This window comes from Felis catus, chromosome D1 (assembly GCF_018350175.1).
Source record: "Felis catus isolate Fca126 chromosome D1, F.catus_Fca126_mat1.0, whole genome shotgun sequence".
NCBI classification, from domain to species: domain Eukaryota; kingdom Metazoa; phylum Chordata; class Mammalia; order Carnivora; family Felidae; genus Felis; species Felis catus.
This window is the reverse complement of record NC_058377.1, coordinates 5601924-5621896: the sequence shown is the minus strand read 5'-3', so window position 1 is coordinate 5621896 and position 19973 is coordinate 5601924. Positions and strand designations below refer to the sequence as shown.

At 38.8% G+C, this 19973-nt stretch overlaps 1 protein-coding gene across 4 annotated transcripts in view; it reads left to right on the top strand.

Annotated features, from left to right (window-relative positions):
* The window catches only part of GUCY1A2 (guanylate cyclase 1 soluble subunit alpha 2), a 307596-nt gene that overhangs the window by 164498 nt on the left and 123125 nt on the right, over positions 1-19973 (top strand). For all 4 annotated transcript variants that reach the window (XM_023239063.2, XM_045038213.1, XM_045038212.1 and 1 more), the window contains exon 5: positions 7818-8303. In XM_023239063.2, coding sequence (XP_023094831.2) covers positions 7818-8303 — 486 coding nt within the window. The remainder of the gene's footprint in view (positions 1-7817; positions 8304-19973) is intronic.

The following is a 19973-nucleotide window of genomic DNA, read 5'->3' as shown; positions in this document are numbered from 1 at the left end:
TGGTGGTTCCAAAAATGTACTATAGCTTTCTGAACTCTTTATATAGAAATGTAACCAAAATCTCCCATGGGACATGTGAGTGGCAGTGTGGGGACAGAGGTGTCCCAGAGGTGCAGGCTAACTGTGGGTGGTAAAGCAAGGCAGACTTTTTAGTGCTATTCCTTAAATGTGTGTGATTTGCTGCTGCTGTGAATGTGATGAAAAATACAATCATTTGCACTCTTTGGGGGAAAAAAAGAGCCATCTCTGGGTGCAAAGTATTAAACACCATGTATCACTTTAATATTCCCCACATTGTGTGAAATTTTCAATAAAAAAATGAATAAAGAATCTAAAAGCAAAACATAAGCCTTTCACATTTGGAAAATTTTCACAACAGAATATGAAACGTTTGCTGATACACTTCTTTCAACTATGCAGCATAAAACTATTTCCTTTAAATATTATATGAATCCTGCTGTGACTTAAAAAGAAAAGTGGCATCTAATCGTGGAACATTAAATGACTTCATTATGTGGTTTACCAGCTTATCTACCAAAACAAAACCTGAATCCATTTTTAGAATGAAGTTTTGAGGTTTGAAGAATAACAATGAAGTAAATACAAATACACGAAGCAGGAGGGAAGCAAGCATTTCTATGCTAAGCATTTCTCTTCTAAGATGAAATGTCTGGGGATTATGTGTTTTTTTGGGGGGTGGGGGGTTGCTGATTTCATCAATAAACAGTATGAATTTTTTTGTATCTCATTTCAACAAAGGCAACATTTCAGTGTACAGAATAAGTATCATAATTAGCCTTAGATGTTAATATTCCCCCAGATACATCCACTTTACTATTGAATTTGTTTAGTTCTTTAAAAATGCAAAGATGGGGGCGCCTGGGTGGCGCAGTCGGTTAAGCGTCCGACTTCAGCCAGGTCACGATCTCGCGGTCCGTGAGTTCGAGCCCCGCGTCAGGCTCTGGGCTGATGGCTCAGAGCCTGGAGCCTGTTTCTGATTCTGAGTCTCCCTCTCTCTCTGCCCCTCCCCCGTACATGCTCTGTCTCTCTCTGTCCCCAAAATAAATAAACGTTGAAAAAAAAAAATAAAAAAAAATGCAAAGATGTTTTGCTTAAATTCCTACATATTTAAAGTGCATAGCATAGCAATGATAGGTCATATATACTAAGTAAATACTTATAAAACAGATGAATAAATAAGAATTCTTTTAATTTTTGTAAAGTACATTAGTGTATTTCACTTAAGAATTTTCGTATTGCCTCTTTAAATAAGAATATTTAATGAAGGATTCTTGCCAGAGAAGATCAAAACAAAATTTACAGTTTTTAAAAATTGTAGCTGTTACAAATACAGAGAGTAGGTTAGATTTACAAAAAACCAATAGCCCTCTGGAAGATAACAGTTTTTATTTCAAAACACTTTATTTCTTTGGATAATTATAGTCTAAGAATCAGAACACAAACAGGTGAATGATAAAAAGAAATAAGCAAACAGGAAAGCAAGCGCTCTATTTTATTAAATGAGAATTTTTTTTCACTTAGTGGAGTTCCTTACAGATTAATCCAAAATTTGGCTTATGTGAGTAGGGTCATCTTTATTTTACTAGATAGTAGTCCTCTTTAGGTTTTATCATTCATCCATTGAAATGCATCTGGACTCTTTTCAGTTTTGGCTGTTATGAATATGTTTTATGGTGATTGATGTCTAGTTTTATACCATTTAGAACATATTGTATATAATTCCAAGTCAAAACATTTGTTGTGCTGGTTTTTCTTTTTGCAGCCCAGGATATGGTCTGACTTAGTGTGTGTTCCATGAGATCTTGAAAAAATTATGTACATGCTGCTGTTGGGTGGGTCTTCCCATATGTGTCAGTAAGGTCTTATTTGCTAACTTTGCTCTTTCAATCTGTACGGCTGTTGTAACAAATTACTACAAATTTGGTGATGTAAAACAACAGAAACTTATTCTTACACAGTCCTGAAGGTCAGAATTTAAAATCAAAGTGATGAGGGAGCATAAGGCAAGCTGAGGGCAAAGTACAGGCTAATAGCATCCCGCACCCGCAGGTGGGATTTGGGTGCCATTCCTCGGACACTCCTGGCTGCCCAAGAGCAAAGGAAAGGAAAGAAAACAAATGGTTTACTGATAGAGATCACAGTCATGCAGGATAGGAGTCTCCTTCAGTTTACAGATAACTTAGTAAACTGCAAGAAAAAGACAATCTTATCCATACTCCAATCTGCAGAAACCTATAGACTCCATTTCCTGGAGCCCTAATATCACCCTCATCAAGATGTAAGGGGGTTTAAGTGTTTGCCATGGTGATGTGGGAACTTAAGACAAATGAAAAATTAAATTCCCTTACTGCCTACAGCCCATTGACAAGTCCTTGAGACAGGCAGAGTGACCTCCCTCTAGGAGCTTAGCTGCCTCAATGGTGACACTGTGCTGGGGCAAAAGGGAATCTTGGCTTAACATTATCCCACCCCACCCCCCACCCCCGCCTCCCCGGATCCTGTGAGTCTCCTTACTTAAAAATTCCTTGGAAAACCTCCTTTATCTTTAACCCCCAAGTATATGTTGGCGATCATACTTCAACATATGGCTGCTGATACACATCTGAAGGGTCTCATGACTGAGGTTTTACTAAACGGTAATAAATGGAGCTTTCCTAATAGCAGCTAGCCCATCAAGGTCCTGGAAACCTTGCTTCCAAAATTCCTTAGAGACTTGAACTGTCCCTAACTCCCTTTCAACCTGAAGGTATATAATCAGTCACTCTTCGCAACCCCAGTGCAGCTCTTTCTGCCCACAGGTCCTGTCCCCGTGCGTTAATAAAATCACCTTTTTGCACCAAAGATGTTTTCAAGAATTCTTTCTTGACTGTCAGCTCTGAACCCCACCATCACCCCAGAACTGCACCAGAAGTGTGGATAGGGCCATGGACTCTGCAGAGGGTCTGGAGGAGAATCTGTTCTTTGACTCTTCTGGCTTCTGGTGGCTATTGGCACACCTTGGTGTTTCTTGGCTTATAGTTACATTACTCCACTGTGTCTCTTCCTCCACATCGTTATGTGTGTGCCCGCACGTGTGTTCACACATAATCTCTCTCTGCTTCTCCCTTATAAGCACACTTGGGATGAGAGCAGATGGTGTTATAATTTTTGTTTCAATCATTATATCTAATTTAGACAACTCAGGAGAAAGATACTCTGTGGTAAGAACCCATATTCCTAGTTTTTCGGTTGTTTTTTTTCCCCCCTTTCTGATACTCTAAGATTCCTTCTCTTACTATCTTTCTGTTTGAAAACTTTTCTTTGTCCAGACTTTAAGGGTAGGTCTGTTAGGACACAGACTTTTAGTGTCTCTTTAGCTGCAGATGTCGTTACTTTCCCTTCATTCTTCAAGAATAGTTTCCCCAGATAGAGAATTCAGTGGACAAGTCTTTTCTTTTGGTATTTAAACAACTGTGCTACTTTCCCCTGGCCTCCATAGTTTCAGATGAGAAACAAACTTCCATGCAAATTAGTGTTGCCTGTAAGTAATGCATCCTTTCATTAGGCATACTTTCAAGGTCTTTTCTTTGAACTTATTTTTTAGAAGTTTAATTAAGGTGTGTCTTACAGTGGGTTTCTTTGTGTTTATCCTATTTGAGGTTCACATAGTTTGTCGAACCTGTGGATTTATATTGTTAGTCAAATTTGAGATATTTCAGCCATTATTTTTCCAGATGCTTTTTCATTCCTGTTCTTTCTTTCTCCTTTCCTCCTGGAACTGCCATGATAAAAAGGTCGGATATTGTCGTCGTCATTGTTGTCGTTGTTGTTGTTGTTCTGCAGGTCCTTATAGCTCTGTTCATTTTATTTTATTTTTTAGTCTATTTTCTCTCTGTTCAGGTTGAGTAAATTCTCTTGAACTATTCTCAAATTCACTGATTCCCTCCTGTGTCATCTTTTTGAGCCCACCCAGCAAATTTTCTATTTTTTGGTGCATTTTTCAGCTCTATAATCAACTTTGGTTATTTTTATATCTTCTGTTGCCTTACTAAGATTTTCTAATTTTTTATTCCTTTCAAAAGAATTTATAATTTCTTGTTGAAACATTTTACGATGGGTTCTTTAAGATTCTTGACAGATAATTCCCATATCTGATTCATTTCAGTGTTGGCATCAACTCATGGCCTTTTCTCATTCAAGATGTGATTTTCCTGGTTCTTATTATGATGCTTGGCGTCCTATTATGTCCTGGATAGTTTGGCTATTATGTTAGAAGACACCAGATCCTATTTAATTTTTTTAAAATTTTAACAAGCAGTCACTGTGTTTAGGTTTGGCATACAGGTCCTGGCCTACTTTTGTAGATAGTAGTTGCAATGACAGTGTGATTTTCAGAGCTCACATGGTCCTATTTTCATCTGTTGAGTTTATTTTATGCTTCCAGGGTTCCCATTAGGCCTTGTTAATGCTGCTTAAGGGAGAAGAACCAGCTCCCAGAGGAGAGATGTCCTGGTGTCTTCATGCAAAAGAGGTTTTTTTCATTCATGTGGGATATGAATACTTCCTGACTGGGCCCTTGTGGCAAGATCCTTCTTGCTGGTGGCTCCAGCTGGGCAGTGCCTCAGGAGGGGGCTTGAGAGAGGGAGAATCTCAACTCTTGTGAAGTTACAGAAGTTTTTCAGGCTGGCCATTTGTTTCCTACTTTTGTTTTTTCCTTCTGGATCTAATCCTTCGAAGTGAATGTTACTCTGTGAGAACAAAGACCTCTGTGGACACCAAGGACATATCATTTTGTCCGTGCATCCATAAGTTATATCCTAAAAATGAAATCACATATAGAAGTAATTTTTTACTACCCTGCTATCAGTGGATAGGCATACAAGTAACTATTTCATCTATATCAAGAGCAACAACTTCTATCTTTTCTCATGCCTATTGTGAATATCTCAATAAGGTTACTTTGCCATCACATTGGTTTACATGTAGAATTATTATTGTCCCTTCTGGCCTTGCCCAACATCCTTACCCATCATGCTTCTTCAGTGACTTAGAGCATGTCCTCTGGGTTTAAAATGCTGACTTTGCTGTTTATTAGCCTGTGCGTTGTTAGAAAGCCTCCAACCTCCCTAAATTTGTAAAAAAAAAAAAAAAAAAAAAGGAGAACAGTAATAGGGTACAGTAAAATTTAACAACATGTAGATTAAGTACTCAGCACGGTACCTAGCTGATGGCAAGCACTCAGCAGATGTGTTGAGTTAGCTACAGGCTCATCCTCATCAACATAATTATCATTTCATCTCTATCTTAGAGATAAAGAAACAAAAGCTTTGAAAGTATAAATAAGTTGGCCCATTTAAATGTACAGAGAACTGGAATTCAAATCCAGGTCTGACTGTTTCCAAATCCTTCTTTATTCACCATGCTGTAAGCCTGCTACCAATGATTGTCTTCCTAGACTTGAGTCTCATGGGAGCATTGGTTAGTCCACATTCAGGATATGTGGAAATACAGAAATGTATAGTGTGCAGTTACATGAGCTACTCAGTTTTCAATCACTTCTTGGTTAGACTGGTAAATATTAGTACAGAGATATCTGTGCATTAAAATAAAAATGACCCAGGTAGTTTAACAGAACCTTACCACCAAGATTTCTAAAAGGATGACTTTAACCTTTTGCCCCATCCAATACTCCTTTTTATTATGCTTACCAATTTCTGAAATCTGACAGATTTGAAAGTTTATTTTTCTCATACCTCATGCTCTTTCATTTAAACTTCAGTGTAATCTGAGGGGGCACCTGGGTGGTTCAGTTGGTTGAGCGTCTGACTTTGGCTCAGGTCATGATCTTGTGGTTCGTGAGTTTGAGCACCACACTGGGCTCTGTGCTTTCGACTCGGAGCCTGGAGCTGCTTCAAATTCTGTGTTTCCCTCTCTCTCTGCCCCTCCCCTGATTGTGCTCTGTCTGTCTCTGTCTCAAAAATAAATAAACATTAAAAAATTAAAAAATAAATTTTAGTATAAGCAGGTATAAAACAACCTGGAAATACTTCTCAGAACAATTATTTTCTCTATACTCAAACCACAGTCTGCAGTCTTTTGAGAGCCCATGTTGCATGAGGGAGCTAGAAGTGTCTTCTTCATGCTGTTCTCCAGTCCCCTCCACCATACTGTGATAACTTGGAGAAGGGGGATCTTCCTTTACCCTTTTATGTTTATCACCCAGTTCGAGTAAATAGAAAACGACATATATATCAGTGAATAAATGAGAGGATTATGCTTAAAAGGATGAAATACTGAGCACTAGCAGAAATTTTACACAAGATAAAGCCAACGTTTGATTTCGTGAAAAGTACAGCATCAAGCATGGACTCAATTGTATCTCCTTCCCCATACTAGATCTTGATGAATGGCACAGGGGGAGCAAAGTAAGACATAGCTGCAGGCCTACCACATATTTGTTCTCTGCCTCTAGTTTCATCCACCAGCTTAACTACTTCATGCTATGAAGAGTAATGGAAGATACATTTATTGAGCACATTCCATGGGGCCATGGAAGGTGACACAGGTTACACGGATGGGCGGTCTCTGCTGGCCAACTAGTATGCTGTTCTTTCTAGGTCATTACAGCCCCTTTCCTCTCCAAGTGAGATCAGAAACCTTATTCTGACCCAAATAACTATATGCATATTGCCGCCTCCTATGTCTACTTCCTTTCCTGCCTCTGCTACTTTCCTTGCAGTGTTCTGTGGGGCGCTGAGCAGAGATAGCATAAACCTGTGTTCACTGATGGGAAACATCAAACGTCCATTCCCCAGCTTCTCCAGTCCAAGAGCACAGAAAGGAGGGATGGATTTAAAGTACTATTTCTAAAGATTCTTTATCTTATTAGATGCATTCCATTAGTGCTATTCTGATTTGCGGGGTTTATTTTTAGCCTATGTTGAACATGCTAGTTGAGTGATAGTTACTTCCTAGTAATAGTGACTTAATCATATCTAGTATAAATTTCTTTTTTTTAAAAAATGTTTATTTAGTTATTTTGAGAGAGGCAGTGTGCTCACCTGAGCAGGGAAGGGCAGAGAGAGAGAGAGAGAGAGAAAGAATGAGAGAGAATCCCAAGCAGGCTCCATGCTGTCAGGACAGAGCCCCCATGCTGGGCTTGATTTCAGGACTGTGAGATCATGACCTGAGCTGAAATGAAGAATCATAGGCTTAACCGACTGAGCCATCCAGGTTCCCCTAAATTTTTATTTTTAAGATCAAGTGGATTATTCCCTAATCCAGTCAGTGCAAGAACCACTACATATTCAAAGGTCTACAAACTGTTTGAAAAATGACTTACGTAAGGCTAAACAATAATTTTGATTTATTTTAATCTTCTGGACTTTTTCCTGAGTCTTATTTTAATGACAATTGAATGTAGTTATTTTGACAGATAGATTTATCCTAATTTTATTATTAAGCAGGTTGAAAGGTTTTGAACTGACTCCTAGGCCCGTTTCATGATGTGCCTGAGTGTAATTTCATCTTGAATAAAAAATGTTTTCCTGCTTCATTTCTCATTGATCTCACTCTTCATCTCACCATTGTCTTTGGAGAGTGGCAGAGTGGGAGATAATAACAAAGATTTCTGTTTAGAACCATGAATTTTTACACTGGCTGCAAACCATATTTAAATATGCTTATACGAATGCAGAAATTCAGCATAGCTACTAGCACATTTCATGTTCCTCCTCTTCATCAACATCATAAATAAACTTTTTTGTGAACCTACTTGTATGAAGAGTGCTGATGAAAATTTCGTGTTAATTTTGCAGGTGATGGAAGTCAAGGGACAGATGATCCATGTTCCAGAGTCAAATTCCATCTTATTCTTGGGCTCTCCATGTGTGGACAAGTTGGATGAACTCATGGGCCGAGGGCTGCATCTCTCAGACATCCCTATCCATGATGCCACCCGAGATGTCATTCTGGTTGGCGAGCAGGCCAAGGCCCAAGATGGCTTGAAGAAGAGGATGGATAAACTAAAGGCGACCTTGGAAAGAACTCACCAGGCCCTGGAAGAAGAGAAAAAGAAAACAGTGGATCTTCTGTATTCGATTTTCCCTGGTGATGTAGCTCAGCAGCTGTGGCAAGGACAGCAGGTGCAGGCCAGAAAGTTTGATGATGTCACCATGCTCTTTTCAGACATTGTTGGCTTCACAGCCATCTGTGCCCAGTGTACCCCCATGCAGGTGATCAGCATGCTGAATGAACTGTATACCAGATTTGACCACCAGTGTGGATTTTTGGATATTTACAAGGTATTTGGGTTTAATTGCTTGTACACAAGTACTTTTTAATAGTAAATTAAATTGCATGGGTATAATTTTCTTTTGGTACTTAAACTTGATAGTAAATGATGGAAATCTCTTTAATTTAGAAATTTTATACCAAGTAACAGGTATTTCTGTTTAATGAGTGAACTTCCATTGTGAGTCAATTCATAGTATTGACATACTATAGGTAACCAAATCATAATATTGCTCAGTAAGGAAAACTTCTACAGATCTAGTTCTCTACATTCATTATTATTACAGAATTTAAGTGCTGAATTCTAGGCAACTTTGCACAACATCATAATTAGTCTTTCTTAGAGAACAGGATTCCAATATAAACTAAGTATTGTATTTTGACAGTTAGTAAGAAATAAGTTACGTTAAAATATGCATTGCAGTATCAGTTATATGATGATTAATCAGTATTTGGCAGTGCATTGTCAAATAACTCTCTAATTCTAAAGGGATACTTAGAAATGTTCTAGCTATTACCAAATGACCAATGGTTTTTAGTGGAAGCATCTTAATCTTCCAAGCTAAATAAAGGAAGAGCTTTGAAAATGAGTCACCATTTTTTGGTCTGATCTGGTGAACTCCTTACTATTTTCTTACTAAAAACTGCTATCTTGAACAATTCAGAATCATATCTACCTAATGAATAATTCTGTAACTTTACATAGAATTTCACGTGAATTACACAATGTCAGGGTATATGGCTTTTTTATATAAAGGACAGAAAGCACTTTTAGTATAATTAACAGTAGTGAACTGTAGGCTTTTATTTTCTTCCTTACTAAACCATCTAGACTGCTACTTTTTTTTTTTCATAGCGTGATCTGCACATAAGAAGACTTGGAAAGAAACATTGTAGTTTGATATTATTATCCCAGAGGGTGTTTTCATTAAGGTGTCTCTCCTTTGGAGAAAGGTGTTCTTTAGTGCCATTATGTATAATGTGTAGCTGCTGCTAAATATTTTAGCTGCTGCTAAATATTTCTCTTTGGCAAGGTGAATTTTCAGTGTTTGGTATATGTGCAGGATTTGCCTTGTACAGAAGTTCTTATAAATTATCTTCAACTTCCTTATAATTTATTGTTACATAATGTATGGTAGACATAGCCAAATGTCTGATCTTAAACCAGAGAGAAACTACAATGAGTTGTCACTGTTACACTCAGTGATTTCCAAAAGGTAGAACAGATTGGCCTGAATTTGCCAGCACATGCCTTTCTCCAGGCTGCGGGCCCTACTGCACTAATCTTAGCAACCACCAATCTCCTTCCTCTATGAACCCCTGATTTGCTGTGTTAGCTTTCTCCAACCAAAGTAGTCATGTTATTTTGGCTCTAAGTTTTTACAAGTAAATGAGATGCAGATAAATGATAAACAGATAAACAGATTCTCCTTTGAAAAACCAAGGGAATCCTTGATTTAAATGTAAGTGTCAAGGTTTTGAGAAAAGAAGGTATGTGATATCTTCTGAGGGTACCACAACAATTTGAAGGTTTAAAAATACAGATTTCACAACATCGTGTTTCCTTTACCTTGAAATAAGCTAGGATACCCCACAGAAAAAAATATGGGAATATTCTGTGTGAGCCTCAAATTTTTCCATATGTATATATAAACCATGGGCAGTCATATATATATATATATATACACACACACACACATATATATGGTTATATATATATATATATATATGGTTATATATATGGTTTATATATATATATGGAAAAATTTGAGGCTCACACAGAATATTATATATATATATATATATATATATATATATATATATATATATATATTAACCATGGGCAGTTCCATACAGTGATAAAAATTATCAGCAAGTTTTAACATAAAATGGATCTACTGTTTCCCTGATGCTCAAGACTGGGCTTTCCATCTTTGTGTGTGTGTGTGTGTGTGTGTGTGTGTGTGTGCGCGCGCGCGTGTGGATGTGTGTGTGTGTATGTGTTTATATATCTATATATATCTATATCTATCAGAGAGATAGAGAAAGAGAGAGAAAGAGAAACAAACATTCCTGGTTCACAAATTCTCTTAAACTGAACTTGTTTGGAAATTTTAGCAATAAATTATACAGTGATATTATTTTAAGGCCTGGTGTTTTTAACATGTCTTTGATGCCAGTATGTGGATGTATCTTAAATAGGTATCTAGGGCAGCTTTGATGTCTCCTCAGGTTTATATGGGTTGAATTTAGGGTTCAGACAAGGAAAACGTTATGTGCTGAAGCCAGAGTGATGATGGCATGGCCACACAGAGGGAAAGACTAAATAAAGAAAGAATATTAGCCTTGTATAAGATAAAACAACATACATTGTGAGAAATGCATTAAGAGGAATATAAAGTAGAAATCCTCTTATATGCCTAATCTGAGATTTCTAATCATCATAAGCAGATCAGCTTATTTTCTAGAAAATTTACACAGTGCTCTTTTGTACCATGAGCTATCTGCTCTTTTTTTTAATTACTATTGAAAAAAAATTCCAAAGGTGGTATAGTTCTTAAAGGACCAGATACCTGCCGATTTCATAAAATTAAGAAGACTTTTTGCTGGACTTAAAGTACATGTAGAATTTTTCTGGAATAATCATACCATGAGGAAAAATATGGTGGAATCGACTTTTTTAAATATTTTTTAATGTTTATTTATCTTTGAGACAGAGACAGGCAGAACATGAATGGGGGAGGGTCAGAGAGAGAGGGAGACATAGAATCCGAAGCAGGCTCCAGGCTCTGAGCTGTCAGCACAGAGCCCAACGCGGGGCTTGAACTCACGAACTGTGAGATCATGACCTGAGCCAAAGTTGGAGGCTCAATTGACTGAGCCACCCAGGCGCCCCGTGGAACCCACTTTAAAAAATTTTTTTTTTCAACATTTATTTATTTTTGGGACAGAGAGAGACAGAGCATGAACGGGGGAGGGGCAGAGAGAGAGGGAGACACAGAATCGGAAACAGGCTCCAGGCTCTGAGCCATCAGCCCAGAGCCCGACGGGGCTCGAACTGGAACCCACTTTTATATTGGAAATGTGAAAGGAAACCAGGTAAATCTGAATACCAAGAAAGACCTAGAGAGAGTGCCCCACAGGGGGTCATTCAAAGCCTGCTATTGCCTAGTGAGACTCTCCTTTCCAAATTGATGGTTGTCCTTTTCTTGATCATGTTATTATTCCATGCTTTCCTATCGTTAGGGAAGATGGTGCAGTGATGGACTCTAATTCCAGGGTTAGGATTCAGCTAAATTAGGCCAAATGAGGAGTAAACCTTCTGTAAAGAAGGAGGTATAGGAGGAAGCTAGAGATTTTAATGGGCATATTACTGGCATTGAGAAAATTAAAGCCTTTACAGCACTTGGCTGCGAAGATGTCCCAGGTATATGGATACTAAGTAAAAGTTAGGTAAATTGAAGGAAGCATGGGTTATAATTTTGATCCTTTTATGATTAGAAAAGCAAATATTTAGTAAAAAGTTGGCATAATAATGCACAATATAACATTTTGCTCCTTGGGTTTTATATGGTGTAGGGGATGAACAAAGAGCCAGTATCTCTAACTTTTTAAATCATTGGCATATAGATGATGACGATGGTGGTAGTGGTGGTGGTGGTGATGATGATGGTGATAATAACATTGAATAATGAGGGTTTTGCCTCATTTTATATTTTTATCTCTGGCAAACCCATCACTTAGAAATAAGGGATAAGCAAGGAGGGTAAGTGAGCCCTTAGTTCTCCGCTTTCCACTTAGGCAACAGTGCAGCATCCCAGTGCTTTCTTAATGCTCTTCATAGAGTTCTCATCTTTACACCTGCAGCCACTTTTTAAACTTCACTTTTCTCCATTTCTGTAACCTATAAGGTTCAGATACTAAGTGTGTCTACCTCAGAGTTGTTTTTCAATGAGCTGATCCCTGCAAAATGCTTAGAACAGCAACTGCTCCATAGTAGTAAATGTACATGGTAGCCACCATTGTTAGTTTTCAGACAGGTATATCTGGACATACGGGAATATGCCTCATGTGACTGCTTTGTATGTTTTGGATATACATACCAATAGCGCATCCAGTGTGTGTGAGGAAAGAATAAAATATCTAACTGCATCTCCCATGACTAGCATGTGGAGTTGTTTCTTGATCTCCATTTTCAGGTAAGCAAATGGAGTTTTAGAAAGGTTAAAGAATCCAGACAGTGTGACTCAGAAATCAGAATATGAACCACAGCTTGTCTGGTTCTAAAGCCTACAATATTGTCACAAGTCTGGGCTGTGATCTATTCAAAGGTAAAATAATAATAATAATAATAATAATAATAATAATAATAATAATAAAGTGGAACTGTTGTTAAAACGATGTTACATGATCATCATGTCAGGTGATGAAGAAAAATCATATGACCACTTTGCCCAAATCTGCCCAATTCCCTTCCAGGAGCAAATAGTTCAGAGCTTTGAGAAGCTGCATTTAAAAGTTGGGGACTCTTGCCTCTGCCATTCTCCTTTTTTGGTCAGAAACCAGTAGCATCTTCTCTCTTAATTTTATGGATAAATAACATGCCAGAAATGGTACAGTGGGATCAATGATCCCTAGTGTAGGCAAAGGGCAATATAATCTTAAAATAATAAAATTGAATAAAAGTTGATTTTTAAAATCATTTTGCCAAGGCATCCCTTAAAGAATACCAGTAATAAAATCCTTTCCTCTTTTGTGGTGGGGGTAGAAGGAGCATTTCTATTGCAAACTGAAAACTTGGTTTGCAGCTGTCAGTGAAGTTAAACATTGAGTAACACTGCCAGGCTTGGGTTGGGGAGAAGGGGTAGAAAGACACGATGCAGCAGCCAGAAAATGCCAGGAGCCGATCTGTTAGGTCAGGGAACCTGATGTTGAGCATCTGAAGAACAACACAAAGTTCATATTGACAAGGGAATGCAAGTAGTTTAAGTTCAAGTGGAAAAGCTGTCCGGCAAGGTAGGAAGGAACAGAAATCCAGACTCATTGGGGAGCAAAACCTTGGCACAGAGGCTGGATTACAGGAACCAGAAACCAGGCAGTGTGTCCAGGCAGCAAGTATGAAGACAGGCATCAGGCCAAACTGATACAGAACTAGAGTCTTCCCTGACCAGCACCAGCATTAGAGCCAGAGGATGCATAGGACCCCCTTGGTAGAGTCAACAGGTAACCAAGTATGGAAACCTCATCACAGGATGTAGAGATGTCCACTGAGCTTTTATAATTTTTTCTTTAAATTTATTTCTTTATTTTGAAAGAGACAGAGACAGCGCGAGTTGGGGAGGGGCAGAGAAGGAGGGAGAGAGAGAACCCTGGTCAGGTTCCGGACTGTTGGAACAGAGCCCCACAGGGAGCAAAACTCACAAGACCACAAGATCGTGACCTAAGCCGAAACCAAGAGTCAGTCTCTCATCTGACCCAGGCGCCCCCACTGAGCTTTTAAATGCTGAAACAGGAATTAGACCCACAGAGATACTAGAGTTAGCAGGTTAATTCTTTCCATTCTTGAAAGTGAGTAGAACATATTTGGGGACACTCTTGATGTGAATACAATTTGAAAATTGCCAGGTAGCTTGAGTTCTGAAAATCTCTGAAGGCCAATGGAAACACTGTTGACTTTATAACCTCCAAACTTCAGTAAATACAGTACCAATAAAAAGGGCTAGAAAGCCATTAACATGATATACATTTCACATAATTTATGTAAATTGTTCAGTCTGTCTATTAATTATACTCTCCTTTTAACTGTAACTCCTTAACTACTATGTGGGGAAAAGCCTGTACATTCTAAAAATGAATACAGAATGCAGAAGTGAACAGTGATACATATCCGCAGTAGGAAGGTTTCCTACCCAGTAGCAGACGGTCAGTGGTCAGGTGTGAGTAGGCATGTTGTTAATACCCCAGGGAAACTGAGAGTCATGTATCCCTTCAGATTCAGACGTTTTGGTAAAGACTGCCTCTGCTTTTCGTGGGTAAGCTAGTGGTTTGTAAATTGGGCAGGTAGCTGTACCAGACTGGCATCCCCATCTTTAACCTACTTAGTAGGAACTGAAAGCAGACGTTTCGCACCTGAAGTTACCAGGCCACACAACTCTATGCTTTGAGAATTTTGATATATCTTGTGCCACTATAGAGCTACTAAAGCCTTTGTTCACTGGCCCTGCAGCCAGCTTTCATAAAATTAAGCAGGAGCTCAAGGCTATCAGTCTAGCGTGAATGTGATTCTGCAGGAAAAAAAATACCCAAGTGCCTCCTTTCCCCCTTGTTTTATTTTATGATAAAATAGCCTTTTAAAGTGCTTAAGTACTTAGATTATTCTTGGAATTTTAGAAATACATGTATATCATTTTACTCCATTTCCCAGCACTGAGTGCCAGTTCCATTTAATAAGGAGTGGGTGACTGGTTCATTTCCGCCCCCCCCCCAACATTTACATATTTTCTGCTTCAACGATCAGTGCATATACTTTTGAAATTAAAAGCTACGAACACTTTATACTAGTTCTTTTCAGTGCTTTGGAGCACATCAGTGCCATTTATTTTTGCTGGAAATGAAGTCACAGTGTCTTCTAGTAAGTCTAGAAAAGAGGAATTTCTGAAGTAAAAAATACATATATTCTCATCATTCATTCACTCATTCAATAAACATGTTTGACTTGCTCGCTTGATAACAGGCTATGACTCCCATAGAAGCCTACACAAATGTTATGGAAATTAGTATATATTTTTAGCCTGATTTTAATGAGTAGGGAAGAACTAATTTATATGCTTTCTAAGGTAAGGTGAAAGTTGCAGATAAGCGTTCCGTTCTGATATCTTTTCTACTAGGGGGATTGCATTGTCACTTTCAAAATACCATAATGCCCTAGAAATTTCCTGACGAGGGTTTTGCCTTTAAATTTTTGCCTTTGGCAAGCACTGGGGATGGAGATAAGGGAGAAACAAGAAGGAGGTTGGGTGCTTTTGCATGTTCTCGGCATCACAGTCTGCTAAAGTGACTAAATCCCAGTGTTCCCGAAAGTACGCTACCTGGAGTTCTGGTCTTTCTACATTTAACTGCTTAGTCAACTGCTCTCCTTCAGTCCCACCGTCTGTTAATAGACCAATTTCATCTTTCTCATAGTTCCATTTTATGAGCTTTTAATTAATTAATTAATAATTATTTTTTTAATGTTTATTTTTGAGAGAGAAAGAGTGTGAGCAGGGGAGGAGCAGAGAGAGAGATAGAGAGAGAGAGAGAGAGAGAGAGACAGACAGACAGACAGACACAGAATCTGAAGCAGGCTCCAGGCTCTGAATTGTCAGCACAGAGCCTGATGCGGGGCTCAAACCCATGAGCTGTGAGATCATGACCTGAGCCAAAGTCAGACGCTTAACCGACTGAGCCACCCAGGCGCCCCTCATTTTATGAGCTTTTAAATGAAATACCTGTAAAGTGCTTATTACAGTGTCTGGTCCATAGTAGTGACTGTAAATGTTAACTATCCTTTCTCACATAGGTGTTTCTGGGCATATATGGTGAGTAGAGGGGTGGGTGTTTGATAGGCACATGCTTGGATGTGCATGTGTTTGTACATGAATAACTGTGTGGCCAGTGATTATTAGAAATAGATAAAATGCTCATTTTCTTGGGTTCATTCTTTCTGGTTATTAGAATTACATTGTATGCCAGAGAAAGTCTATGAAGGAAGGGTATGGAGAGAGGTAAAATAAGGGCTAAGAGAGAAGCTCCCAGAAATGCATTATTTGTATGACCTTTACTGGAGCCTCATGGATCCTCATTCCTGAAGACGGGCCCACAGTCTCTCTGCACTTTTATCTGAATAACCCAAGTTACAATATGGCATCTATGAAGATAACAGTGCTTCTTTAAGTAACATTGACTTGTGCAATGTCTGTTGCCAACACTATGAAACGGAACTTAAAATGTTTTTTTTATGTTCTAATCTGACATCCTCAATGATTTTCCTTCGATATTCAAACACTGTCTTCTTTTAGTGTTGTGGCAAATTCTGAAATAGAAAGAAGGCTAAGATAACGTGGATTGCCAAGCAGAAATCAAAATTGATGAAGTGTCTTGGTGAATTGATCAAAGTGTTCGGGGGTTGTTCTTTTTATCTCTATTGATTTTTTAATCACCTCAAGAGTGGTGGACGCTGCTAAGAGATTGATGGTGGTTGATTTTTATGCTACCAGGTGTCATGGGCTGAATGCTTGTGTCCTCCCCAACTTCTTTTGTTGAAACCCGAAGCCCCACTGTGATGGCATTGGGAGGTGGGGCCTTTGGAAGGGGGATCCGGATTAGATGACATGATGAGGAAGGGGCCCTGTGATGGGATCAGTGTCCTTAGAAGAAGAGGAAGAGACCAGAGTTCCTTCTCTTTCTGCCAAGCGAGGACACAGGGAGAAGTCTCTGCAAGCCAGGAGGTCCACCTTCCCCAGTGAACCAAATCAGGCTGCACCTCGGTCTTGGATTTCCGAGCCACCAAAACTGTGAGAGAGAAATTCCTGTTTGTTTGTTTGTTTGTATTAATTAATTAATCTATTTATTTTGAGGGAGAGTGAGAGAGTGAGCAGGGGAGGGGCAGAGAGAGAGGGAGACAGAGAATCCCAAGCAGGTAGCACACCATCAGCACAGAGTGTGATGTGGGGCTAGAACTCACGAACCACGAGATCATGACCTGAGCCCAAATCAAGATTCGGGTGGTCAACCGACTGAGACACCCAGACGCCCCAAGAAATTCCTGTGTTTTAAGCCACCTAGCCTATGGTATTTTGTTATTTGCAGCCTGATTGGAATAAGACACCAAGGAAAGGCCTATCAATTCTAAAAACAGTCTGGAAATTTATGATAACAAGTCTCTAGCGAGTTTTCTTAGTATATGAACCCACGTTGCTAGAATTTCCTGTGTCTACAAGGGTAAATGTTACCTCATGATACAAGTGAAAGATTTTTCACTAGCCTTTATGGGGCCTATGTTATTACACAGTGTATGTCTTTTATGTATTAAGCTGTAAGAAGTTAAGCTCTGAGCTCAACAGCATGCTTGCCCTTGTTACTAACACCTTTATCAGAACATTATGAGAAACTAGCTTTTAGTTTGTGTACACTTTGGAATTTTAAGTTTCCCACCTAGTTGAGTTACTTCAATATGTTTACTTAAAAATTTCACTTAGGGAAATCTGGGTGTCTCAGTTCACTGGGCATCTGACTCTTGATTTCGGCTCAGGTCATGATCCCACAGTTCATGGGTTCAAGCCCGTGTCAGGCTCCATGCTGATGGCGCAGAGCCTGCTTGGGATTCTCTCTCTCTCTTTCTCTCTGCTCCTCCCCTGCTCATGCTCTCTCTCTCTTTCAAAATAAATGAATACACTTAATTTTTTTCACTTACAGATATCAACTTTTCTTTGTAAAAAGTTATTACATTATATAATCATTTCTGTTACCCTTAGGCCATTTAGCAGAGGATTTCTGGCAAGCTTTAGAATGTGAATATGTCAGTTATATTCCCATCAAGGTTTGTAATACGTGGGTATTGGATGTGTTTACTAAAATGGAAATTGGTCTTCTAGACAGGACAGCTGCCTCTCACTTATCTGATAGGATAGCCTCAGTGCAATCTGCAAATCTTATTGAATTGGATTGATTCTGTTATCCTCCTCACTAACCTTTAATTCTATGTAGCAGAAATGTAATGTGATTCTCCCACTTCTTACCACTTAAAAGCCAGTGGTTTAAAAAGTGACTATTTCTTAAAGCAAAGTGGAACTAAAGAAGTGGACTTCACGTATACTAAATATAAGCTGTGTTCTAACACAGTGCTGAATGCCTTAATTGTGATATTTATTTTCCAGAAGAGCACTGTGTCATAGGTGTTCTTATGTCCCTTTTGAAGATGAGCTGAGTAAGTGGCGGAGATGTTATTTGAATTTGGTTTTGATTCAGCTAAGAGCTCATATTGTAGACAACAGTGGTTGAGATCATTCACATATCAGACAGCTACTGTTCCTAATAAGTTAGATGCAGAACTAGGACCAAAGGTTGTTCTAGCTTTTATATATATATTTCATAATGTGGTATCCTGCATCCAGTAACCGACAACCACGAGGCAAATTTCATACCTTTAGGATGAAACAGTGGGTACATCACAGGACTGTTCAGAGAGCAAAAAGAAAGAATATCCAAAGCCCTTTATTATGAACACAAGGCTCTTGAAATAATGGCTGGAGGTTGAGTTTGAGTCTTTAAATTGTGATTTGAATTTTAGCCTAGAGTTAAGACTATAACTAGGTCTCCTTTTTTTTTTTTCAACGTTTATTTATTTTTGGGACAGAGAGAGACAGAGCATGAACGGGGGAGGGGCAGAGAGAGAGGGAGACACAGAATCGGAAACAGGCTCCAGGCTCTGAGCCATCAGCCCAGAGCCCGACGCGGGGCTCGAACTCACCGACCATGAGATCGCGACCTGGCTGAAGTCGGACGCTTAATCGACTGCGCCACCCAGGCGCCCCTAGGTCTCCTTTTTTAAGGCATTCAAAAAATATGTACTATTTTTATTTTATTATTATTTTTTAAATGTTTATTCATTTTTGAGAGAGAGAGTGCAAGCGGGGGAAAAGCAGACAGAGAAGCGGACAGAGGATCCAAAGTGGGCTCTGCACTGACAGCAGTGAGCCCAATGTGGGGCTCAAACTTACAAACCATGAGAGATCATGACCTGAGCTAAAGTTGGGCACTCAACCTACAGAGCCACCCAGGTGCCCCTGTACTAGTTTTTAATATGTGTTGGATTTCATAAAGATTTGTTCTCTTTGGCTCCAGGAAGCTAAAGAGAATCCTTATGCAGAAGTTAAAAAAAATACTTAAGGCACAGTAGACTATCCTTACGAAGGTTGCTGTTCCCCAAAATGAAATAGATTGGCTAGAGCTATATGCTCTGGTTACTGGAGTAATTCAGACACAGGCTGTGATCTTTTGATGGGATAGATAGAAGAAAATCCCAAAAGATCACATCATTCCACAAGATTCTAAGATTCTAAATACTCACTGTTGGAGCTGTATGTAGTTGGCTGGGAGAATGTTCCTAAAGTGAAAATCAACCTACTGATTCTCTATTACTGGTTATTCAAATATGAAAAATTTGAAATGATTTGGGTTTATTTTTGTAAAGTTTTTTTAAAGTAAAAAAATGAGAATTTAACATTGTTCTCTTAAATTCAGTTATTTGATTATAAATGTTTGCATATTTTGATGCATTTTTCAAGCTTTGAAATTGTTTCTTTTTCCAATTTGGATGCCTTTTATTTCTTTTTCTTTTTCTTTTTTTTTCATTTTATTTTTTTTCAATATATGAAATTTATTGTCAAATTGGTTTCCATACAACACCCGGTGCTCATCCCAAAAGGTGCCCTCCTCAATACCCATCACCCACCCTCCCCTCCCTCCCACCTCCCATCAACCCTCAGTTTGTTCTTAGTTTTTAAGAGTCTTTTATGCTTTGGCTCTCTCCCACTCTAACCTCTTTTTTTTTTTTCCTTCCCCTCCCCCATGGGTTTCTGTTAAGTTTCTCAGGCTCCACATAAGAGTGAAAACGTATGGTATCTGTCTGTCTCTGTAAGGCT